This window comes from Oncorhynchus kisutch, linkage group LG7 (assembly GCF_002021735.2).
Source record: "Oncorhynchus kisutch isolate 150728-3 linkage group LG7, Okis_V2, whole genome shotgun sequence".
Classification (NCBI taxonomy): domain Eukaryota; kingdom Metazoa; phylum Chordata; class Actinopteri; order Salmoniformes; family Salmonidae; genus Oncorhynchus; species Oncorhynchus kisutch.
This window is the reverse complement of record NC_034180.2, coordinates 35,959,319-35,981,475: the sequence shown is the minus strand read 5'-3', so window position 1 is coordinate 35,981,475 and position 22,157 is coordinate 35,959,319. Positions and strand designations below refer to the sequence as shown.

Sequence of the window (22,157 nt, the reverse complement as noted above, 5' to 3'; positions counted from 1 at the left end):
GTTCTCTGACGGGTTGACAGCATTTGATAGCCTTACAGATTACTCCACCCAGTACTAGCTACGTCTTTAGTTACGTGTGCTAATATTCTCAGAACTTTTTATGGCCATATTGAGGATTTTTTACAAGCATTATTGATTTGAGCTACTCTGGCACGGTATATAATTTACAATACTATCTCTACCGCCATAAGTAATCAGAATCAACACTCAGAGGGAAGAAGATAACTAGCTAACTGTGTTTAGGGGACGAGCTGGTTTAGCCTAACGATGTCAGCACAAATCATTAGTGGAAAAGAAGTTTCAGCGTAAGTGTAATTTTTTTTAAACTAATCTGTTGGACGATTTTGTACATTTGCTCGCTAGCACACATTTATGGTACAGATATAACAAAGCACCATGTTGATTTTGTGTAATTTAACGTTATCTATAGGAACATTGCAGGCAGGTTTCGTAGCAGGCAGGTTTCGTCACATATCTAACGTTCTGTTGCAGTCCATACAAATAGAATACGTCTTTGATATTGGGTCAGTGTTTGGATCGTTAACAGCCACGTGCATCAAGCATGGTTTGGCAACCTCACATTCTATTCTCAGGATGTTCTGTAGAATCTCATCCCAATATATTGCAAACATCAAACAAAGTTGGATCAGATTCTAAAAAACATAAGAATTCTATCTCATTCTCATGAAGTTCTAAATGCAACAGTGTCCATTTTGGTGATGTCGACGTGAACGACCCTCCAACTGTTAATTGATTACTAGTTGGAAAGTCGTCCTATAATGCTGCGTTCATAACCAAGTGGAATGACCAGTGCTGATGTTGTAAATGCCAGTTGGATGCATTCACGTGCTTTGAACTAGTAAAGGAACGTTGATTGGCTAATGGCCAACAAGCTGTCAACCATAAACTCGAAGTACAGCCAGTATTCTTGTAAACCCCATTATATTAGATTTAAAAAATATATAAATAATGTTTTGTTCCATTTAACTGCTGGAAATTATGTTATCCATTTTTGATAGATTAGTTTCCCACAAGTAATTACCAGTTGGAGGTGTGTTCAAGTGGAATTTTCCAGTTGTATGTGGTAAATACCACCTTCTCACTTGGTTATGAATGCAGGGTAAGTCTCAGGTAAAGTAGATGGAAACAATATTGCAGTAATTTTTGCAGCTTCACTGGAATATTGTGAAAAAATTCTGGGCAAAGTTGGTACCACGAACTAGAATGTTTCATTCTATTTTTATTAGGGGTGGGTGATATGGCCAAAATATCATGTCACTGTATACAAATAAAAAAGATGGCTGGTATTTGACTGTATTTTATGTTTTTGATAATAAAAGTTCTACATTTGCTTTAAGAGTAGTGTGTGACCTTAGGATGGCAACACACACATTCTGATGGATTTCAATTGGTGTTTCTCCATTCGGATTGTTCTTTACTGATCAGTTCAAACTAAAAATATCTTTCAGCATTTTCATTGATTTCTACATTTCCTGCACTCATTTGAGATCATTTTCACACTGCCACGTAGGGCTGCACAATATGAGCAAACAATCTAGGATTTATTTTTAACCAAATGATGCAATTGCAATTTGACTTGTGATTTAGAGCAAAACACTTGGGGGAACTGTTGGAATCATGGAAATTTAATGATTTTTCTAAAGTAAGAATATAATACTGGGCACCTTGAATATGGCATTTGACATCACAATGAATGAAAATGCTAGGGAGGAGTTATTGTGACAGTAGGAACCAAAGGGTTGATAGGTGATTCCTAGGGGACCCTATAATCTTTGGCTACATTGAATGTTTTCTGTTAACTACTTCATTTATATTGAGAAGCAAAGTGAAAACAGTGTTGTTGTCATCAACACAGCTGTATGTGATGCATTAACCATACAAACTGAAATAGTCTCTTGTGGTCGAGGAACAACTAATGCGCTCCTTGAGTGACAGGGGGCGGGGCTAGGTCTGTGGAAAGCAACATGGAGAAAGAATGAGAACAAAGAGCGACGACTAAAGTAGCGATTATAACAAACCAAACATTCAAATACTTTTCTAGAAGTAAAAACCCAAACCATTCCGTGTATCAATACTGGTATATCGTAAAATATGTTATACCTACTGCCTAGCCCTACATTGTATGGTTGCTACATTATTCCCAACCTTGATACATTATTATGTAATGGAAGGTGGCCTTTGAACAATTATTTTATTCATGTGAATATTGACCTCCAGTGGATGGATAGATTGAACAACACTGATATGCTTTATTAAATTGTATGTAATCCAAGATTTACCTACATTTAATTTCAATTGATTCGTCTAGTAGATTAATTTGTAATGTCCAAAAAACATAGAACAAGTAACAGCAAAGTTTCTCATCTGTGCCATATTTGTTTCCCAGCAGTGTTTTCAACAGGGCCCGGTTCCCCAAAGGTATCGTAAGGCTATTTTCATCATAAGATCCTATGGTTCGAACAAATTTAGCCTTAAGATGCTTTTGGGAAACCGGACCCAGATCAGTTTTGAACAGTTCTAAGTCCAGTTCCACTTGATACTCACCTGACTGACTATGTCGTTTTATCAAGAGTATTTTAGGTGACAACCTGACTTTTGATATCTGAAGGGACTTTTATTCAGCAACTCATGCTTGTCACAAGACTCGACTCCCAGTGCCCTCCTAACTGTGCAACTCATACTACCCATTAGTCAATTAGGCCTATTTCAAGCTGAGTGACCGAAAACCACATATTCTTCAACTTACATCCTTTTCTTTAAGCAGTTCAGTTGTGCTGTTCATTACCTAAATAATTTCAGAGGTAACATTAAAGCAGTACTGTTGTAATCTGTGGACTAGGCTGTTGCAGAGTAGCTGCAAAGGAACTACTACACTGTGGCCTTGATCAGAGTACAACACTTGTTTGATGGCCTTCTATGGCCAGTGTTGACCAATAAAAGATTAGATAACTCCCTTGTACTGATACAATATAGACTATAGTGTTGACACCACTGTTATCTGCAACATTTATAGAGAACCCGTAGTATTGTCAGGGTTAGAGACCTGAGGGTTGGTGACTGACTGGTTCAGCAAATTGTTAGTTGCTTTAATTGTGTCAGCCTTTTGTATCAATGAGTGAGAGAGAAAGCATAGGGTCCTATATAGTTAGCCTGTGATTTGTAACAGTTTGGTTATAAAACAAGTTGAGCGTAGCACAGTATAAGTTATTTTATAGTAATGTTTCACAGTAATAAACAAAATATTAGGCTATAAACAAATGCTCATTAAAATGGTGGATACAAACGGGTGTTAACTGTACTGGCTCCATGGTGGAAAAATACTTGTAAAAAGTATTAGTCCCAGACATACATCAGTTTCTCTCTGAAGGCGATATTATTCACATGATGCATTGACATGTGACACTCCTTATTTTATATTGAACGCTGTTGTTTTCAGGGTCAAAGGTCTAGAGAAACTTTCTTTAGAAATGCCAATATGGTAAAAGCACTGTTCTGAGCAGTAGCTGATGTTGAAATGTGTCTGTAGGGCCTACCTTGATTATTGGGTATTCTCAGTTGTGTGCAGAATGTGCAAACAAAATCATTGATTTCTCAATAGTAGTTGAAGAAACCAACTTTCAACCTGTCTGCAAGCAAGTCAATCTTGCAGTCATGAGTGAGTTTAAGCACTTGTTAGTCTTTTTGTATATTTTGTATTGCTTAGTCTCTGTCAATTAAATGACCTTCCAAGACATCATTATTTGATCTTGTTGAAGACCAGAGGGTGTTTTAAACACAGAAAAACATATGTATTACCTCACACCAATCTGTTGGGGACTATAATAGGTTGATAAAGCTTTGTCCTTATCTCACACATTTTGCTTTGGTATCTGTTCATACAACTCTGTGCACTGTGGTTTTCAGTTGCATCTATGACTGAATCAAGAGGTCTTATTGTGGCGTCTGCATCCAGACCATGAGAAGTTGCTGAGGACCCTAAAATCCCTCAACTCACTCATGTAACTGTTTAGTTGCAATAAAATGCTTAAGATGCTGTGCTGCTGAGTGGATGGACCGACGGATTTCCATTGACATCATTTAGTGTAGGGCAATTCCATGGTACCGGAATTACGCTGAGACTCGCTGAGTTTAACAAACCATAGAACTCTATGCACAAGGACTACTTTGAACATTGTACAAAACACATTTACAGGAAGAACTGTGCAGATGCATAGTAATGAGTTCTAAAGTTGTTGCGTAGTACATTGCAGTCTCTCCCACGGCAAAATGGCCAACTACACCCAAGATTGCCTGTGGTCTGAGTACCTACGTGCCATTAGGGCTCTTTCCCAGCATTGCATTCCTGGGGGTGCTCTCCTCCATACCCCTGTAGTTGTCTCTCAGCTGGTAGTCATGCTGTACCTCACCTCTTGGACGCTCCAAGGTGCCATGTGGATGGTTGAAGGGTGGAGGTCCATGGCTTCAGAGGTCTCTGGGCACACCACATCCCTGTAGGACATACCAGGTTCTAACCCTGAATAACTGTCCCCCTGCTTTCTCCCTGGGAGATTGACCACAGGTCCTTTTGTGTCCACAGGCAGGTAAGGGAGAGGCTGAAGAAGGATGTGGCGCAGATGAAGACGCAGGACCCTAATTTTCGACCAGGTCTGGTTGTGTTACAGGTAAGTGCAAGAGTATGTTGTAAGGGCTCTAGTTCAAATCTTGATTCTGATTCTTCCCATGTAGAGTATTTTTTTCCCCATGGCCCGTTTCCTTAAATGGGCAATGGGTAGGGTTTTGTATCATTTTGAGAGTCACTAATTTGTGCTCCATGCTAAAATGATTACAGAATATAGCCTTGGGTCATATCTTCCCTCAGTCAGATTCAGAACCACTAGCTCCGAGTGGAGGGGCTAATTCCATTCGTATACTTTGTCTGTTATATGGCGCTAGCTAAAATATGAAACATAATGTATTAATGGTCTAACAATGGTTATTGACTAGTTTGTAAAAGCATTATTGGAACAAACAAAGACTACAGATTTCTCAATTTTGCTGTGCACTTTTCAGGTGGGGGACAGAGATGATTCAAACCTCTACATCAGCATGAAGCTGAAGGCAGCAGCTGAGGTAAATAACAGAATGCCTGATGTGATCGTTCCTGTTTCATACATATTCCAAATTGTTTTCTGTTCAGTTCTTAAAGGGATACTTCAGGATTTTGGCAATGGCCCTTTATCTACTTTCCCAGATACCATAGACTTCGAGTCATTGAGCTTACGGTAGTTAGCATTGGCTGGCGAAACTACCTCAATTCCTTCGTACTGGATGCAGAGACATAAAAATGGTATCGACAAATTCATCTGACGCTGGGGAAGTAGATAAAATCCCGAAGTATCCCTTTAAGCTCTGTTTTTCTTGTGCCTACTGTAGATTGGAATTAATGCCACACACCTGAGGCTCCCCAAGACTGCCACAGAGGATGAGGTGAGGAGGGATCCTGAGGGGGTTAACTTCACAGCTTGCATAGCGTTTCTGCTTGGTGGTCTCTGCAGGCCTCTTTCTGGCACTCTGTTTGTCTGTCATTCTCTCTCTATAGCTTTCTTTCCCTCCCAATCTATTTCACACACCCCATCACTCTGTAGGTGCTGCACAGCATTATGGAGGTGAATGAGAACTCTGCTATCCATGGCCTCATCGTTCAGCTGCCTCTGGACTCCATCCACAAAATAGATACTGAGAAGGTGACGAACATTGTGGCCCCAGAGAAGGATGTGGATGGGTGAGCCCTGAGATGTGTTTTGTGTGACCAGTTTACAGATTTTCATGTGAATATTCTAAAATCTGCATAAAGAAAATATGCACGTTTTCCCACCGGTGGCGTTTCCACCAAAGTGACTTGTTGCAGATACAAATCAGTGCAACTTAGTGCACCCAAAATGTACTTTTTCACTTGTGTTTTGTACCGAATAAAAATCTAAAGTTCATTGTGTTTCCATTGCATTTTCAACTCTACCGATATAGTTTTGTCTCAAACTGTTGCGTTAAATAGCAAACGTACATGCTCTGGTCTTGGAACATGTGCTCTAGCCAACAATTCACAGATACAGTGCAGGTAGGCTAGTCTACATAATTAGATTATTATGGATAAGAGCAGGAATATTTTTATTTGTCAAACGACAGTCAAGCATCGATCATCATTTAACCACAATCAGAACCTCGATATTTATTGGAAAGGGGCATCAAGATCACTGCACTTTCACCACTCTGTGAAGTTCATCAGAATTGATTTAATCTGTAGCCTAATGAACTGCATGGTTTCCCAAGTCGTAGTGGGAGGACCACACACCATACCGTCCATTGACTCCAAGTTTACTGCGATATGATGGTTTTTATATCAATAGTTGCGCATAATGGAATTTCCACTGCCATTTCTCACTTAATTAATTTTACAGACACAAAAAGATCCCACCATGTCGAACGAACAAATGAACTGTCTGCATTTATAAAATTGTAACGAAACTTCCTGTTTCCATCACAGCTGTTGTAATTCATTTTTAAAAATCTGGTATGACTACTCGCATAAACTGTATGGGAATTTGGTTAGTGAAACCATTTTTGCCACTCTGGAAGTGATCTAGTTCCATTTGTGTAGTGTAAGCCATGATTATATTGGGTTTATTGGACAGTGATGCTGATACAGGCTGTGTGTTTAGAGGATGCAGGCCTTTTGTATTGGTGTTTAGGAAGCTCCATTAATCTCTTGCTCCTCTAATTGATTCAGATTGTTCTCTGGACTTACTGAGAGACCAGTAAAGGAGCTTCTGTACTGCACTTAGCTGGGCCTGTTAAAAAGACAGGGCCTGAATTATAACCAGTGTACTAACGATGAGGACATTGATTTATGTCGTCATCTCAAAAGAGTACAGATTTTTTTTTCTGAGGGTTTTAATCATGCGTAGCTTGTTAGGGAGACAATGTTGAAAAGGGGAAAAGAAAGAAGGCTTTCTAGGAAATACAATGTACCATCAGAAAGAGTTTGTGTGTGTGTATATAGTACGTGAAAGTATGACTAACTCTTATTGGTTAGAAACTGGATGGCGGATGCTCATAATGAGTGTACTCTGTGTGTGTGTGTGTGTGTGTGTGTGTGTGTGTTCCTAGTCTGACCTGTATAAATGCTGGGAAGCTGTCCCGGGGGGACTTGGGCGACTGTTTCATCCCCTGTACTCCTAACGGCTGCATGGAGCTCATCAGACAGACTGGTGGGTACAGCAGAGAAACTAGTTATGAGCCAATGCTAATGAGCTGAATTACTTAATATGTAGAAGTGCTTAATTTAATGATTGACACTGCAGTGCATCTGTGCAGGTGTTTCTGTGGCCGGGAAGAGAGCTGTGGTGATTGGCCGCAGTAAGATTGTGGGCGCGCCCATGCATGACCTACTGCTGTGGAACCACGCTACCGTGACCACCTGCCACTCAAAGACTGCTGACCTCGCTGCTGAGGTAACCCAAGCCCAGGATATGTCACATGCTCACTCAGAACATGAAAACACTCAACCATATATACAGGCCGTTCCTATCCATATAAACATGTACTACAGGCAACTCATCATGATGATGTATACAGGTAGATGACATGTCACATACAGATCCCACATACCGGAGCACTACTGTTTATTAGATTGACAGACTTGTGCCATGAAACAAACTAGTATAGTGAGGAGATCCATCCAGTCCCCTCTCTTTCCAGGTGGGCAGAGCAGACATCTTGGTGGTTGGGATTGGGAAAGCAGAGATGGTGAAGGGGGATTGGGTGAAGAAGGGAGCGGTGGTCATCGACTGTGGCATTAATCACATCCCAGGTTAGTATGTTCCCCTCCATTGGATTCCATTTTGACAAGTACTCTTTTATTTAAAAAACTTTTTTTTTTTTAAATAAATGTGAGATAAACATGGAGTGAATCATCGGTTCTCCATGGAGCTGGTACTTCTCTTCATGGGTAACATTTAGGGGCATTGTAGGTAACATTTAGGGGTGCTTGTGTTGACTGCATGGCTCCTTTCTGTGCTCCTCAGATGAGACGCGGCCCAGTGGGAAGCGTGTGGTGGGGGATGTGCACTACTCCTCTGTTAAGGAGCAGGCTGGCTTCATCACTCCAGTACCAGGAGGAGTGGGGCCCATGACTGTGGCCATGCTCATGCAGGTAGTTGGGAACAACTGGGTATTGAACACGGCGGTTGTCTGTATACCTTATAAGTTATCCCAGCAAGCTAAGGCTTAGGAAAACGAGTCCTCAGATCTTAGGCAAGGTTACTCATCACGTGAGTGTAGCTTACCGATCCACCTCCACCACAAAGGCAGTGGCATCCCTACTAGTAATCACACAAACCACACCACCTCCAAAATTCATCCTGTGAGAAATTCACATTTCAGGGGAAAAGTGGTATTTATTTGTGATGGAGCAGCTCCCTGTCATGTGACTTCATCAATGCCATTCACTCAACTGTTTACGCAGCATGAAATCATGGCAAAGACATACTGTTAAACTGAATGTGGAGAATTTTGTAGTAGATGAGGTGTTATTACAGACACTCATTTGTTTCTGTCTGGTAATCCTCTGAGGTAATAGAATTCTAACAACATAAATTAATGGAAAGCAATGTTTTATTCCCTTTTATGGCACTGTGCAATCCACAGTTGCACAGAGCACATTCAGTGAGAATGAATGGCTTTTATCTATAAGGCATAACCATAGAAGCGAATTGTCTTTTGAGTTTGGTACAAATTCCAATCTATACACACATGTGTACATGGATTTGGTGTTGTAGAGTAGTGGCCTGAGGGCGCACACTTAATGTGTTGTAAAGTCTTCTGTGTAATGTATATAGCTGCCTTATTTTTTGCTATTACCCCAGGAAGGAGGCAGCAGCTAATTGGGATCCATAATAAATACAATCTAAATGTGTTAACTGAGCTTTTCATTGGCTGTGTGCTTTGTTGTTTCTCTTCATCTCCAGAACACAGTGCTAAGTGCCAAGCGCTTCCTGGAGTCTCACCAGCCAGGCAAGTGGAGCATCACCTACACCAAGCTCATCCTGCAGAAGCCTGTGCCAAGGTTTGTCCCCTCATCCTCTGCATAACTTTCCCTCTGATGTGGAATCACTTTATTTTCTAGTCGTTTAGTAATTTTTCGTACTTTTCGTACTTTTTTCAACCTTTCACTAAAGCTCTAGTCTAATTTTGGTTCTCTACTTCATGTTTGAAAGCCCTAAATTTGGTCCTCAGGGACTTGCATGACATTTCCTGCCTGCTGTTACTGCTGAATAAATGTGTGACCTGACTGTGGCCCTCAGTGACATTGTGATCTCGCGTTCCTGCGTGCCCAAGCCCATCGACCGACTGGCCACGGAGGTGGGGCTGCTGTCGGACGAGGTGGAGCTCTATGGGAAGACCAAGGCCAAGGTGCAGCTGGACATCATCAGTCGCCTGCGGGCACAGCCTGATGGGAAATACGTGGTGGTCACTGGGTATGCTCTGTGTTCTTGTTGTGTTGTAGATGTAACATGGAAAATTTGCTCCTTTTTTGACTACAGTGGCCTGGTACAGAACTCTTCATTTATCAAGATTGATTATCTATTATGCTCTCGGAAATGCTTCACACCAGTGTTAATGTTGTCTGTACCTCTAGAATCACCCCCACCCCACTGGGAGAGGGAAAGAGCACCACCACCATAGGACTGGTCCAGGCTCTGGGGGCTCACATGAAGCTCAATGTCTTCGCCTGTGTCCGCCAGCCCTCCCAAGGCCCCACCTTCGGAATCAAAGGTGAGCACTGAGTGATGCTGCCCTTTACTGACTGGTTGGATGCCTTTTGTGGGAAAATGTAAGGCTTTATCAATGCTCAGTTGTTATCAATGCTAAATGCCTGGAATGTTCTATCTACAGGAGGTGCTGCTGGAGGTGGATATTCTCAAGTAATTCCCATGGAGGAGGTACAGCACTGAATGATTTCCATTCTGTTCCAGACATTGATCATTCAGGAAGGGGTTTCGGTATAAAGCTATATTTGACCATATGGTTTAATTATGATTTCAGTTCAACCTCCACCTCACGGGAGATATCCACGCCATCACAGCTGCCAACAACCTGGTGGCGGCCGCCATAGACGCCCGTCTGTTCCATGAAGCCACCCAAACAGACAAGGTGAACCCTCTCGGTTGCTGACATCTGTTCTTGAGAAAGATTGCACTGCACAAGGTGGTATTCCATGTTTGATTAATGTGTGTGTCTGTCCATTTATCTTTCTCACTCATTCCCTCTCCCACAGGCTTTATATAACCGTCTGGTCCCTCTTAGTGGAGGTCAGAGGACATTCTCCCCCATCCAGATAAACAGACTAAAGGTACAAACTCAATTGTATCCGTGGATGACAATGCCATTATTATCTTGACTGTCTTAGGGAGGGAATTTCTCTACTATTGTCTCTGTATGTGATCCCTGTAGAGACTGGGCATTGAGAAGACTGACCCCACCACTCTGACCGAGGAGGAGATAACCCGCTTTGCTCGACTAGACATGGACCCTGACTCCATCACCTGGCACAGAGGTACTGAAGACTACTGGATATGTACCCTGAGTGGCCTGACTGTTGTGTATAATGTATACTATACTACAGGGCTCTCGAACCCTGGTCCTGGAGAGCTACAGTCCTGTATGTTTTCACTCCTACCCTAATCTAGCACACCTGATTGTAATAATTAGCTGGTTGATAAGCTGAACCAGGTTAGTTACAACTGGGGTTGGAGTGAAAACATACAGGAGGGTAGCTCTCCAGAAACCGGGTTGGAGATCCCTGCTATACTATGACATGTCAGTGTTGAGATGTAGAGCAGTGTTTTAATGGGTCTTTGTGTCATTTCAGTGATAGACACCAATGATCGTTTCCTGAGGAAGATCACCATTGGCCAATCGCCAACTGAGAAGGGACACACTAGGGAGGTATGTAAAAGTTGATAGTACACATGCTTTTCTTTCATTAGTTAGTCGCCCACTGATACTGCTGTTGACTCTAGTTCTGTCCTCCTCCCGCAGGCTCAGTTCAGCATCACGGTGGCCAGTGAGATCATGGCCGTGCTGGCTCTCACCAGCAGCCTGAAGGACATGCGCCAGCGCCTGGCCAAGATGGTGGTGGCAACCAGCCGCAGTGGGCAGCCCATCACCACAGAGGACCTGGTAATTGGCCCTAGTCTCCCCCTCACACTGTCAACCAACACATAGACAGTTGAGGTTTGTGATGAGTGCTTGTTCCTTAAAATATTCTCACCATTTCATTGTTCCCTCTGTGTGCAGGGTGTGAGTGGAGCCCTGACTGTGCTGATGAGGGATGCCATCAAGCCCAACTTGATGCAGACTCTGGAGGTGGGCGGGACAGGGAGGGGAGGGAGGGAGCTCCTCAGGGTGGAATGTTACTGGCCTGGCAACTGGGGGAGAGGAGAGGGAAGCAAAGCCATGTGGGAAAATGGGTTTCAGATTATTTAATTGGTTAGGGTAGTGTGGATGTGAGGCTTCCTATGTCCTCACGGAGCAGTGATGACACCGTCTGGAGAAGACAGATAGCGTGTGCTTGTGGCTGTTTTTAGTTTAGTTACTAATCCCCTGTTTCTCTTTGAGAAGTTCTGAGGCAGGATTCGGTACAAAGTAGCTAATCTATTTGTATCATATCAACAGATATTCCAAAGCCTAGAACTTGCTAAGCTAAGTTTGTTGACTGCAGATATGTGATTCTGTGTTTGATGTGGTTGACTTGACTTCTGTGAGTCAGAGTGGTGACATTGTCACTGGCTGAGTGTGTGTTCTGCTGCTGGATGATTGAGAGGAGTTTCTCTACAGGGAACACCCGTGTTCGTCCACGCCGGACCTTTCGCCAACATCGCCCACGGCAACTCCTCCGTCCTGGCTGATAAGATAGCCCTGAAGCTGGTCGGCCCGGAGGGATTTGTGGGTAAGTGGAGCTGAAACACACAGCCTCTCCCTTGGCAAGAAACAAAACGATGAACACCTCTTGTAATGTGCGTGTTGGTTGTTTCTCTCATGGGACAGTGACTGAGGCTGGGTTCGGCGCTGACATCGGCATGGAGAAATTCTTCAACATCAAATGCCGCTACTCCGGCCTGCGGCCTCACGTGGTGGTGCTGGTGGCCACCGTCCGAGCCCTGAAGATGCATGGAGGTGGGCCAACGGTGAGTGACTGCACAGTTTACTACTGGGGGTCTTTGAAATCTTTCTACCCTTGTTCTAATGGTGGTGCCAATGGGCAGCTTTCAGAAAGACTGCTTCAGAAAAAAACTATTAAAGGGCAGGTTTGCCCCCTCAGAAGAAGAGTAGCGGTTGCTCAGTGTAGTAAATTATAATCATCAGAACAACCTAGAGAATGTTCACATATTAATGTCATATATACCGTTCAAAAGTTTGGGGTCACTTAAATGTCCTTGTTTTTTTTTCATTTAAAATAACATCAAATTGATCAGAAATACAGTGTAGATGTTGTAAATTACTATTGTAGCTGGAAATATTCCATTTTGCATAGAAGGCCAGCATCCCGGAGTCGCCTCTTCACTGTTGACGTTGAGTCTGGTGTTTTGTGTGTACTATTCAATGAAGCTGCCAGTTGAGGACTTGTGAGGTGTTTGTTTCTCAAACTAGACACACTAATGTACTTGTCCTCTTGCTCAGTTGTGCACCGGGCCTCCCACTCCTCTTTCTATTCTGGTTAGCGCCAGTTTGCGCTGTTCTGTGAAGGGAGTAGTACACCGTTGTACGAGATCTTCAGTTTCTTGGCAATTTCTCTCATGGAATAGCCTTAATTTCTCAGAACAAAAATGGACTTTCGAGTTTCAGAAGAAAGGCCATTTCTGGCCATTTTGAGCCTGTAATCGAACCCACAAATGCTGATGCTCCAGATACTCAACTAGTCTAAAGAAGGCCAGTTTTATTGCTTCTTTAATCAGAACAACAGTTTTCAGCTGTGCTAACATCATTGCAAAAGGGTTTTCTAATGATAGATTAGCCCTCTAAAATTATAAAACTTGGATTAGCTAACACAACGTGCCATTGGAACACAGGAGTGGTGGTTGCTGATAATGGGCCTCTGTACACCTATGTAGAGATTCATTCAAAATCTGCCGTTTCCAGCTACAATAGTCATTTGCAACATTAACAATGTCTACACTGTATTTCTGATCAATTTGATGTTGTTTGCTTTTATTTAAAAAACAAGGACATTTCTAAGTGACCCTAAACTTTTGAACGGTAGTGTATATATTCTCTCCTATAGAATGTCCTATCCCGCTTCAATCAATGCAGGTGCACTGTTGAGAATGTAATTCCATTTCCTGCTTGGCGGTCACACAGGAAGACCTGTCATTCTGCTGCTTTAGCTCTATCCCCACAAACACTAGTATGTTTCATGTCCTTGGACAGGGAATAGGGATACGGCCCCTTATTGTTTGTTCTAGGTTAGTAATTTGATAGCTTTTTGACTGATCTTTCTCCTTTGATGCAGGTTACTGCTGGGATGGCCCTGCCCAAAGAATATGTGGAAGAGGTAAGACACTTCTCTGCGCCTCACCCCCACTCTCTCACTTCAGCCCCAACCCTTTTACACCGCATCACATCAGGGAAAGAGCAGCTATCCTAAATGTACCACTTCCCTTTTATGATAATGTTCTGTTAATGGCATATTGCTCATCCTCTGGTTTTAAGTAGAGCTGTGGTGGTCATGAAATTGTCAGCCGGTCATAGTAATTGACTGTTAATTAACATAAACACATGTAGCATCTGCTGGCTTCCACGCATAACCTGCAGACCTTTTGGAATATCTACATTTGAAAAAAGTATAATAAATCCATGTAATATAGCCTACACCAGAGGAACAGTACAGCATAGGTTGTCCTTATGTTAGGCTGTGATCTGGCTATGCCATAATTCTGAGGGCTACGCTAGTTCATTTAGCAGACAAGATTTGCTTAGAATTCAATGGCATTATTTATAGTAATCGGAATACAATTGAACATAGCTGAATAAAATAGGAAGGATATTTTCTCCGAACAATTTGAGGGAGTGCGCACATGCGGCAATTCTGTGTTGAGTGGTTAATAAAGAAACAGGTACTCCTATGCTTAATTTAGAGTTATTTATGTGTCTTTAGTTATAGGCTAGATTTTTAATTCATTCTTAAGCTGCATGATGCGACTAATGATTTGAAAAAAGTTGCATGAAAGGCATGACCTCTGCTTTGTTTTTTTTTGGCGCAGGCTGTTCACACTTCATCAGTCTCTCATTCACAATTTGACAAGCACTTGATAATGCCTCGAATTTCCCGGCTGCATCCCCTTTGTGTGGCCGTAATGCCCCCTAAAAAAATCCATTCCCTTTGTGGCCGTTGTGCGTTTGGGCTGAATATAATAATTCCATTCTCCCAGCTGCCGAAGCACCTTTCACTCACATAGCTCTCATTCACATGATCAGGCCTTTCTCACAGGCTACAAGTGAAGACAGACACATCCGGGATGCAACTGCGCACGTCCTTATTCAATTCCGAGGTGCATATTGGAAGAACTGTCCACATTTACTTTTCGTCAGCCAGCAAGATGAGTAGGCCTAACGAACAGCAAAAGCCCTAGCCTAGTATGTCAATCTACTATCCTCCATAGTACAAAAGTTGACTTAGTCTGTGCGATTTAAATAAATATTCCAAACATATTTTAGGGCAGTTGTGGGATGTGATAGATCCCGAATTAATACAACCACTAGCATCAAAAAACCTGTTTTAAGCAATGAGCCTGACTCAATAGATGAGCAGGTTTAGCCTAAAATGTTGAACTATTTGGTTATTTATTCACATAAGTGCAGCAATGCACACACTGCAGTCGGTTGTGGGAATGTTCCATTAGTAGGAAAACACCATTCTCAAAAGTGACCACAAATGCGATTATGCATTTAATGCTTTTATTATTAAGGTGCATTTTTATAGTGAAAATGAACTTCCCCAAACTTGAAACTCACGTGCTGCGTATGTATGCCAGTTAGGCTCTACACCCGTTGTAAAGCGGATTAATGTGCTTCATTTTAAGACGTTTTTTGATTACTTTAGTTGTGATATTAACCTTACCAAAACATAGGCCTATGGGCTAGGCTATATGAGGTGTGCGCCTATGATTTGAAAAAGTTGGAGGAGAAAAAAGCATGTGCTGTTTTCCTTATGATGGGCATCATTCACAAGTGATAGGCTAATATTTTCACCCATCACACTATTCTTGATTTAAGCTTGTCTTTACATATATTATTTTGTTTGTGAAATTTGTTTTGATTTAGAATGGACCATTATCATGTGGCTGTAATACAGTCACCGTAAGCGCCCTAGTCGTAAGACTTCATTAAAAGGCATCAAGAGCATGTGCGTGGTATTTGCTTTGTGTCTTGTGACACAATTCTCATCTGATGCAATTAGTTCATCCATTATGCGGTGCAATTAGGTCCAGTTCACATGCTACCTTGATTTTACATGGACCATTGCCCAATACCTACTGGCTACATGTGATCATTGATGTGAGTAGAAAATAGCTCCACTTAACTCCCTCTCGGGTGTCTCTACAACGCCAGACTGTACGAGGTATATTATATAATAGCTGTATAAAAAAATTACAACTTTTGTGTGTTTCTGTGTAGAACCTTGAGCTGCTGGAGAAGGGCTGCAGTAACATGAGGAAACAAGTGGAAAATGCCAGGCACTTTGGAGTGCCAGTGGTGGTGGCTGTCAACGCTTTCAAGTAAGTCCTAGTCATGGTGAGCATCTGAAACTAGTGTACCCCTCTTGTCTAGTGTTTTGACCTCTGACCTGTGTCTCCCTGACTGCAGGACGGACACTGAATCAGAGCTGGACCTGATCTGCACCCTGGCCAAGGAGGTAGGGGCCTTTGATGCGGTGCGCTGCTCTCACTGGGCTGAAGGGGGTGCTGGTGCCGTGGCCCTGGGACAGGCTGTGCAGAGGGCTTCTGAGGCCCCCAGTGACTTCAAGTTCCTCTATGATGTTGAGGTAAAGCGAGCGTTGGCCTCAGTCAAAGACCTTGTTTTTCACTATATGACATGGATGCATTGATTTCATCCTGCTCAGGAAATCAATTGACGAAATCAATCATTTTTCTTCCATTCATCTCATGTCTGTAGATGAAATAAATCGCTGATTTAGATGACTGTTTTGATCATAATATTTATACATCAAGTGATTTCCCAGAATAGTATAACTTAATCTTTCTCCTCATGTACTGTGCAAATGCGTGCATTACATTTAAACATGTTGGAGAATCAGTGTAGATGACCTGAACCAGTTCTATGGTACTCATATGTTGTACGAATGTGTATTTTTGTCTGTCTGAATCGCTTGTAGCTGCCCATTGCGGATAAGATCCGGATCATTGCTCAGAAGATCTATGGGGCTGATGACATAGAGCTGCTGCCAGATGCCCAGCACAAGGTGGAGCTCTACACCAAACAGGTACAATAGCTGTGAGACCAAGGCGTTTAATGGAGACGGTTCTTTGTTTACATGTTTTGTATAAAACCTATTTGTTTGTAGCACACTACTCATTGATTTCTGGAGCACATTTTCAACCTTTACCTTGAAGGTTCAAGAAAACAGTCTGGAGGGTTCACATTTCTATTTGAGGTTTTACTCTCCTTTCAATGAACGCCATATTTGTTTTGTTCAGGGCTTTGGGAATCTGCCCATCTGCATGGCCAAGACCCACCTGTCCCTGTCCCACGAGGCGGATAAGAAGGGCGTGCCCACAGGTTTCGTCCTGCCCATCAGAGACATCCGTGCCAGTGTGGGTGCTGGGTTCCTCTACCCTCTTGTTGGCACGGTAAGAAAGCACTGGCCTGGAGAATAACTATATTTAAAATATCCATGAGCTCAACAGAAAATCAACTGAATCAATTAAGAGTCAAATCAATCTCTTGATCAGAGGACACAAAGTACAAGTACAGTTTATTCATTTTTTGGCCCCATCCTAGATGCCCACAATTCCAGGGCTGCCCACAAGGCCCTGTTTCTATGACATTGACCTAGACCCTGAGACTGAGCAGGTCAACGGACTCTTCTAAGAGGGGTTCTACCCTTTCTAACGGTAAGGAATCCGCTACATTACAGCTATACAAATGATGCAACAACCCATACAAGCATACAGATATGGTTGATGTCTGTAATGATTCTTGTTATTTTTCTCTCTGTTGTGCTATCTTTGTCTTTCCATTAACAGAGGTGATCTGTGGTCTGCAGCCCCCTAAACAAGGCCTAATGAAATGTGATGGAGTAGTAACTGGAAGCTCTTCTCTCCCTTGTCAATAATGTCCTGTATTTTTCACTGTCGCTGACGTCTGTCAATAGTACATTTTCTCTGCCCATGGTCACTGAAGGGTAAAATAAAGAAACTTAATTAAGAAACGGTTTGTCCTCCTGATATTATTCTGTATTAAATTCTAGATGGGGGGGGAAATTGCCTGTTTACATTCATTTAAAAAGATTCTCCGGTACCTTTTTGTATACTTTTTTGCCAGTAGCTCTGAAAGTAGCACTCATGAGACAAAAGCGGTCCCTGAAAGATGTGTACTGTCACATATGTGCACCACGTCATTGCCCTCTCGTGTCCACTGAGCCATTGGGCCCACCCTGATAATGCTGGGCAGGCCTCTTGCTAGCTGTTGCTAAAATGTGAGGGGCTGAAGATAATTGGCTAGAACTCGAATTTCTAGGGCGCTGGCCCACGCGCATGGAAATGTAGGGAAAATGGCGTGGCACAGCTTCCAGAAAAGTTGCTTTCAAACTAGGGATTTCATGGCTAATTGAGTTGAAAGATTAATTTTGCTCTTAGATCATTCATCTATGAACTACACCTTGAGACATACAGCCCAAAGTGGGAGGTTTAAAAAAATACTTTCTTAATCACCAAAGTACCAGAGCATGTTTTTTAATAATCACCTCTGAACATAAACAAACCTTCCCAGGAGCTACTCTAGCAGACCCTTCAGATGTTCAGTGTTGTCTGATAATACTGTACATGGTAAGGAGACACTGGGGAGAGGGAGACCTCAGATCATGAATCAGGTGGTTATCAGTGTGATTTGTGTATAAATTAGACTGTCTATTGCCATGGGCTGGTAAAGGACAGTTTTTTTTGGGGGGGGGAGATTCAAAACAATGTTGAAAATTAGGCAGAGCAAATTCTGACATTGCTGCCTTATAAAAAGTTATGTGACAGTGACTATCCTTGTGGTTTAAAGAATGGTCGTAATAGTGTCTTCAAATGTGTTCTTGTTGCCATTCTTTGTTCGGTATTCTAATGTAGAATGACTAATACTGTTAAAGTACTGTACACCAATTGATTCTGTGTAATTTGAGCATGTTACTTAATGACTTATATCAGAAAATTATTTCAATGGATAAGGTATTTTTAAATGTCCATAATGACGAATCGAAAACAGGTTTCTAGGATTTTTTGCAAATGTATTAAAGATAAAAAATAAAAATAAACGTATGATTTGGAAAGGCACACACCTGTCTGTATAAGGTTCTAGAGTTGACAGTGCATGTCAGTAAAAACCAAGCCGTGAGGTTGACGGAATTGTCCACAGCGCTCCGAGACAGTATTGTGTCGAGGCACAGCTCTGGGGAAGGGTACCAAAACATTTCTGCATCATTGAAGGTCCCAAGAACACAGTGGCCTTATATGGAAGAAGTTTGGAACCACCAAGACTCTTCTTAGAGCTGGCCGCCTGACCAAATTGAGCAAACGGGGAGAAAAGACTTGGTCAGGGAGGTGACCAAGAACCCGATGGTCACTCTGACAGAGCTACAGAGTTCCTCTGTGATGAAGAGAACCTTCCAGAAGGACAACAGTCTGCAGCCCTCCACCAATCAGTCCTTTATGGTAGAGTGGCCAGACGGAAGCCACTCCTCAGTAAATGGCACATAGCCCGCTCTCAGACCATGACTCTCAGACCATGACATACAAGATTCTCTGGCCTGATGAAACCGAGATTGAACTCTTTGGCCTGAATGCCAAGCGTCACGTCTAGAGGAAACCTGGCACCATCTCTATGATGAAGCATTGTACCATTCTTTTTTGAATGGGTCATGCTTAATTAAGATGGTGAGGAAGGCACTTTTAAAGAATAACCAGGCATCCTTTACTGACGGGATGAGGTCAATATCCTTCCAGAATACCCGGGCCAGGTCGATTTAGAAAGGCCTTCCTCGTGTTTTAGGGAGTGTTTGACAGTGATGAGGGGTGGTCATTTGACCGCAGACCCATTACGGATGCAGGCAATTAGGCAGTGATCGCTGAGATCTTGGTTGAAAACAGCAGAGGTGTATTTGGAGGGCATGTTGGTTAGGATAACATCTATGAGGGTGCCCGTGTTTACGGATTTGGGGTTGTACCTGGTGGGTTCATTGATCATTTGTGTGAGATTGAGGACATCAAGCTTAGATTGTAGGATGGCCGGGGTGTTAAGCATGTTACAGTTTAGGTCACCTATCGGAAAGGTGTGACAAGCTTGTAGCGTCATACCCAAGAAGACTCGAGACTGTAATCGCTGCCAAAGGTGCTTCAACAAAGTACTGAGTAAAGAGTCTGAATACTTATGTAAATGTGGTCTTTCCATTTTTGCTTTGTCATTATGGTGTATTGTGTGTAGATTATACAGTGCCTTGCGAAAGTATTCGGTCCCCTTGAACTTTGCGACCTTTTGCCACATTTCAGGCTTCAAACATAAAGATATAAAACTGTATTTTTTTGTGAAGAATCAACAACAAGTGGGACACAATCATGAAGTGGAACGACATTTACTGGATATTCCAAACGTTTTTATCAAATCAAAAACTGAAAAATTGGGCGTGCAAAATTATTCAGCCCCTTTACTTTCAGTGCAGCAAACTCTCTCCAGAAGTTCAGTGAGGATCTCTGAATGATCCAATGTTGACCTAAATGACTAATGCTGATAAATACAATCCACCTGTGTGTAATCAAGTCTCTGTATAAATGCACCTGCACTGTGATAGTCTCAGAGGTCCGTTAAAAGCGCAGAGAGCATCATGAAGAACAAGGAACACACCAGGCAGGTCCGAGATACTGTTGTGAAGAAGTTTAATGCCGGATTTGGATACAAAAAGATTTCCCAAGTTTTAAACATCCCAAGGAGCACTGTGCAAGAGATAATATTGAAATGGAAGGAGTATCAGACCACTGCAAATCTACCAAGACCTGGCCGTCCCTCTAAACTTTCAGCTCATACAAGGAGAAGACTGATCAGAGATGCAGCCAAGAGGCCCATGATCACTCTGGATGAACTGCAGAGATCTACAGCTGAGGTGGGAGACTCTGTCCATAGGACAACAGTCAGTCGTATATTGCACAAATCTGGCCTTTATGGAAGAGTGGCAAGAAGAAAGACATTTCTTAAAGATATCCATAAAAAGTGTTGTTTAAAGTTTGCCACAAGCCACCTGGGAGACACCAAACATGTGGAAGAAGGTGCTCTGGTCAGATGAAACCAAAATTGAACTTTTTGGCAACAATGCAAAACGTTATGTTTGGCGTAAAAGCAACACAGCTCATCACAATGAACACACCATCCCCACTGTCAAACATGGTGGTGGCAGCATCATGGTTTGGGCCTGCTTTTCTTCAGCAGGGACAGGGAAGATGGTTCAAATTGATGGGAAGATGGATGGAGCCAAATACAGGACCATTCTGGAAGAAAACCTGATGGAGTCTGCAAAAGACCTGAGACTGGGACGGAGATTTGTCTTCCAACAAGACAATGATCCAAAACATAAAGCAAAATCTACAATGGAATGGTTAAAAAATAAACATATCCAGGTGTTAGAATGGCCAAGTCAAAGTCCAGACCTGAATCCAATCGAGAATCTGTGGAAAGAACTGAAAACTGCTGTTCACAAATGCTCTCCATCCAACCTCACTGAGCTCGAGCTGTTTTGCAAGAAGGAATGGGAAAAAAATTCAGTTTCTCGATGTGCAAAACTGATAGAGACATACCCCAAGCGACTTACAGCTGTAATCGCAGCAAAAGGTGGCGCTACAAAGTATTAACTTAAGGGGGCTGAATAATTTTGCACGCCCAATTTTTTAGTTTTTGATTTGTTAAAAAAGTTTGAAATATCCAATAAATGTCGTTCCACTTCATGATTGTGTCCCACTTGTTGTTGATTCTTCACAAAAAAATACAGTTTTATATCTTTATGTTTGAAGCCTGAAATGTGGCAAAAGGTCGCAAAGTTCAAGGGGGCCGAATACTTTCGCAAGGCACTGTATTATGTTGTCAGGGAGGTCAAGGGGCATTGCTCTGAGACATTAACAGTGAATGTGGATGTGACTGAGAGCCATGAAGTTAGAGAACAGTGAGGTCGGAGATACCATAGAAACAAGTAAAGAAACCAAGGCTTACGAAAACCCTGCCCCTATAACTGATCAAATGGAACCGAAATAATCTCCTGAACATTGACTGAAGCAGGTGGATGAGATGCTGGTAACCCAATATCCCATAGAGACCTATAGTGGTCCCAGGAATGGTGGGGTGAATCCTTTCTCAGAGGAAGTGGAGGTGCAGAAACTTGGATCCCCCAGGGGATCTTTAGTGCAGGATATCGTATTAAAGGTTATTGTCAAACACATTGACTTAAATGCAATTTGCGAGTGAACTAAGTTACCACAGTGAACCAAGAAAAAGAGTGCTGAATATTCAGGTGCAAATTCCAAGATCCAACAACTCCCATTCAGAAGTACCATGACCTTTGCAAATAGTCTGGGTAGCCATTAGATTAGAATTGCAGGAGTCTTATGGCTTGGGGGTAGAAGCTGTTTAGAAGCCTCTTGGACCTAGAATTGGTGCTCCAGTACCACTTGTCGTGTGTTAGCAGAGAGAACAGTCTATGACTAAGGTGGCTGGAGTCTTTGACAATTTGTAGGGCCTTCCTCTGTCCTGGATGGCAGGAAGCTTAGCCCCAGTGATGTACTGTGCCAAACGCACTACCCTTTGTAGTGCTATGTGGTCGGAGGCGAGCAGTTGCCAAACCA

General features: G+C 42.5%; 1 protein-coding gene across 1 annotated transcript; it reads left to right on the top strand.

Moving 5' to 3' along the window:
• The first annotated feature begins 20 nt into the window (after positions 1-20).
• mthfd1b (methylenetetrahydrofolate dehydrogenase (NADP+ dependent) 1b) lies at positions 21-17,506 on the top strand. The gene is made up of 28 exons (XM_020488130.2): positions 21-305; positions 4,598-4,682; positions 5,071-5,130; positions 5,434-5,487; positions 5,646-5,782; positions 7,165-7,265; positions 7,372-7,508; positions 7,756-7,867; positions 8,082-8,209; positions 9,024-9,121; positions 9,360-9,533; positions 9,695-9,831; positions 9,952-9,998; positions 10,102-10,209; positions 10,334-10,408; positions 10,510-10,612; positions 10,928-11,004; positions 11,098-11,238; positions 11,356-11,424; positions 11,896-12,007; positions 12,106-12,245; positions 13,568-13,609; positions 15,733-15,833; positions 15,922-16,099; positions 16,451-16,558; positions 16,773-16,925; positions 17,077-17,189; positions 17,322-17,506. Exons 1-27 carry the CDS (start codon positions 268-270, stop codon positions 17,164-17,166), a joined length of 2,805 nt encoding a protein of 934 aa, XP_020343719.1. The 5' UTR covers positions 21-267; the 3' UTR covers positions 17,167-17,189; positions 17,322-17,506.
• The last annotated feature ends 4,651 nt before the right edge of the window (positions 17,507-22,157 follow it).

Bases quoted from the DNA above. Each gene is read 5' to 3' on its own strand.
- mthfd1b (XM_020488130.2), top strand. From the start codon at position 268: ATGTCAGCACAAATCATTAGTGGAAAAGAAGTTTCAGC. The intron at 7,509-7,755 runs GTAACCCAAGCC...CTCTCTTTCCAG, and splicing joins CTGCTGACCTCGCTGCTGAG to GTGGGCAGAGCAGACATCTT. The intron at 11,425-11,895 runs GTGGGCGGGACA...GTTTCTCTACAG, and splicing joins ACTTGATGCAGACTCTGGAG to GGAACACCCGTGTTCGTCCA.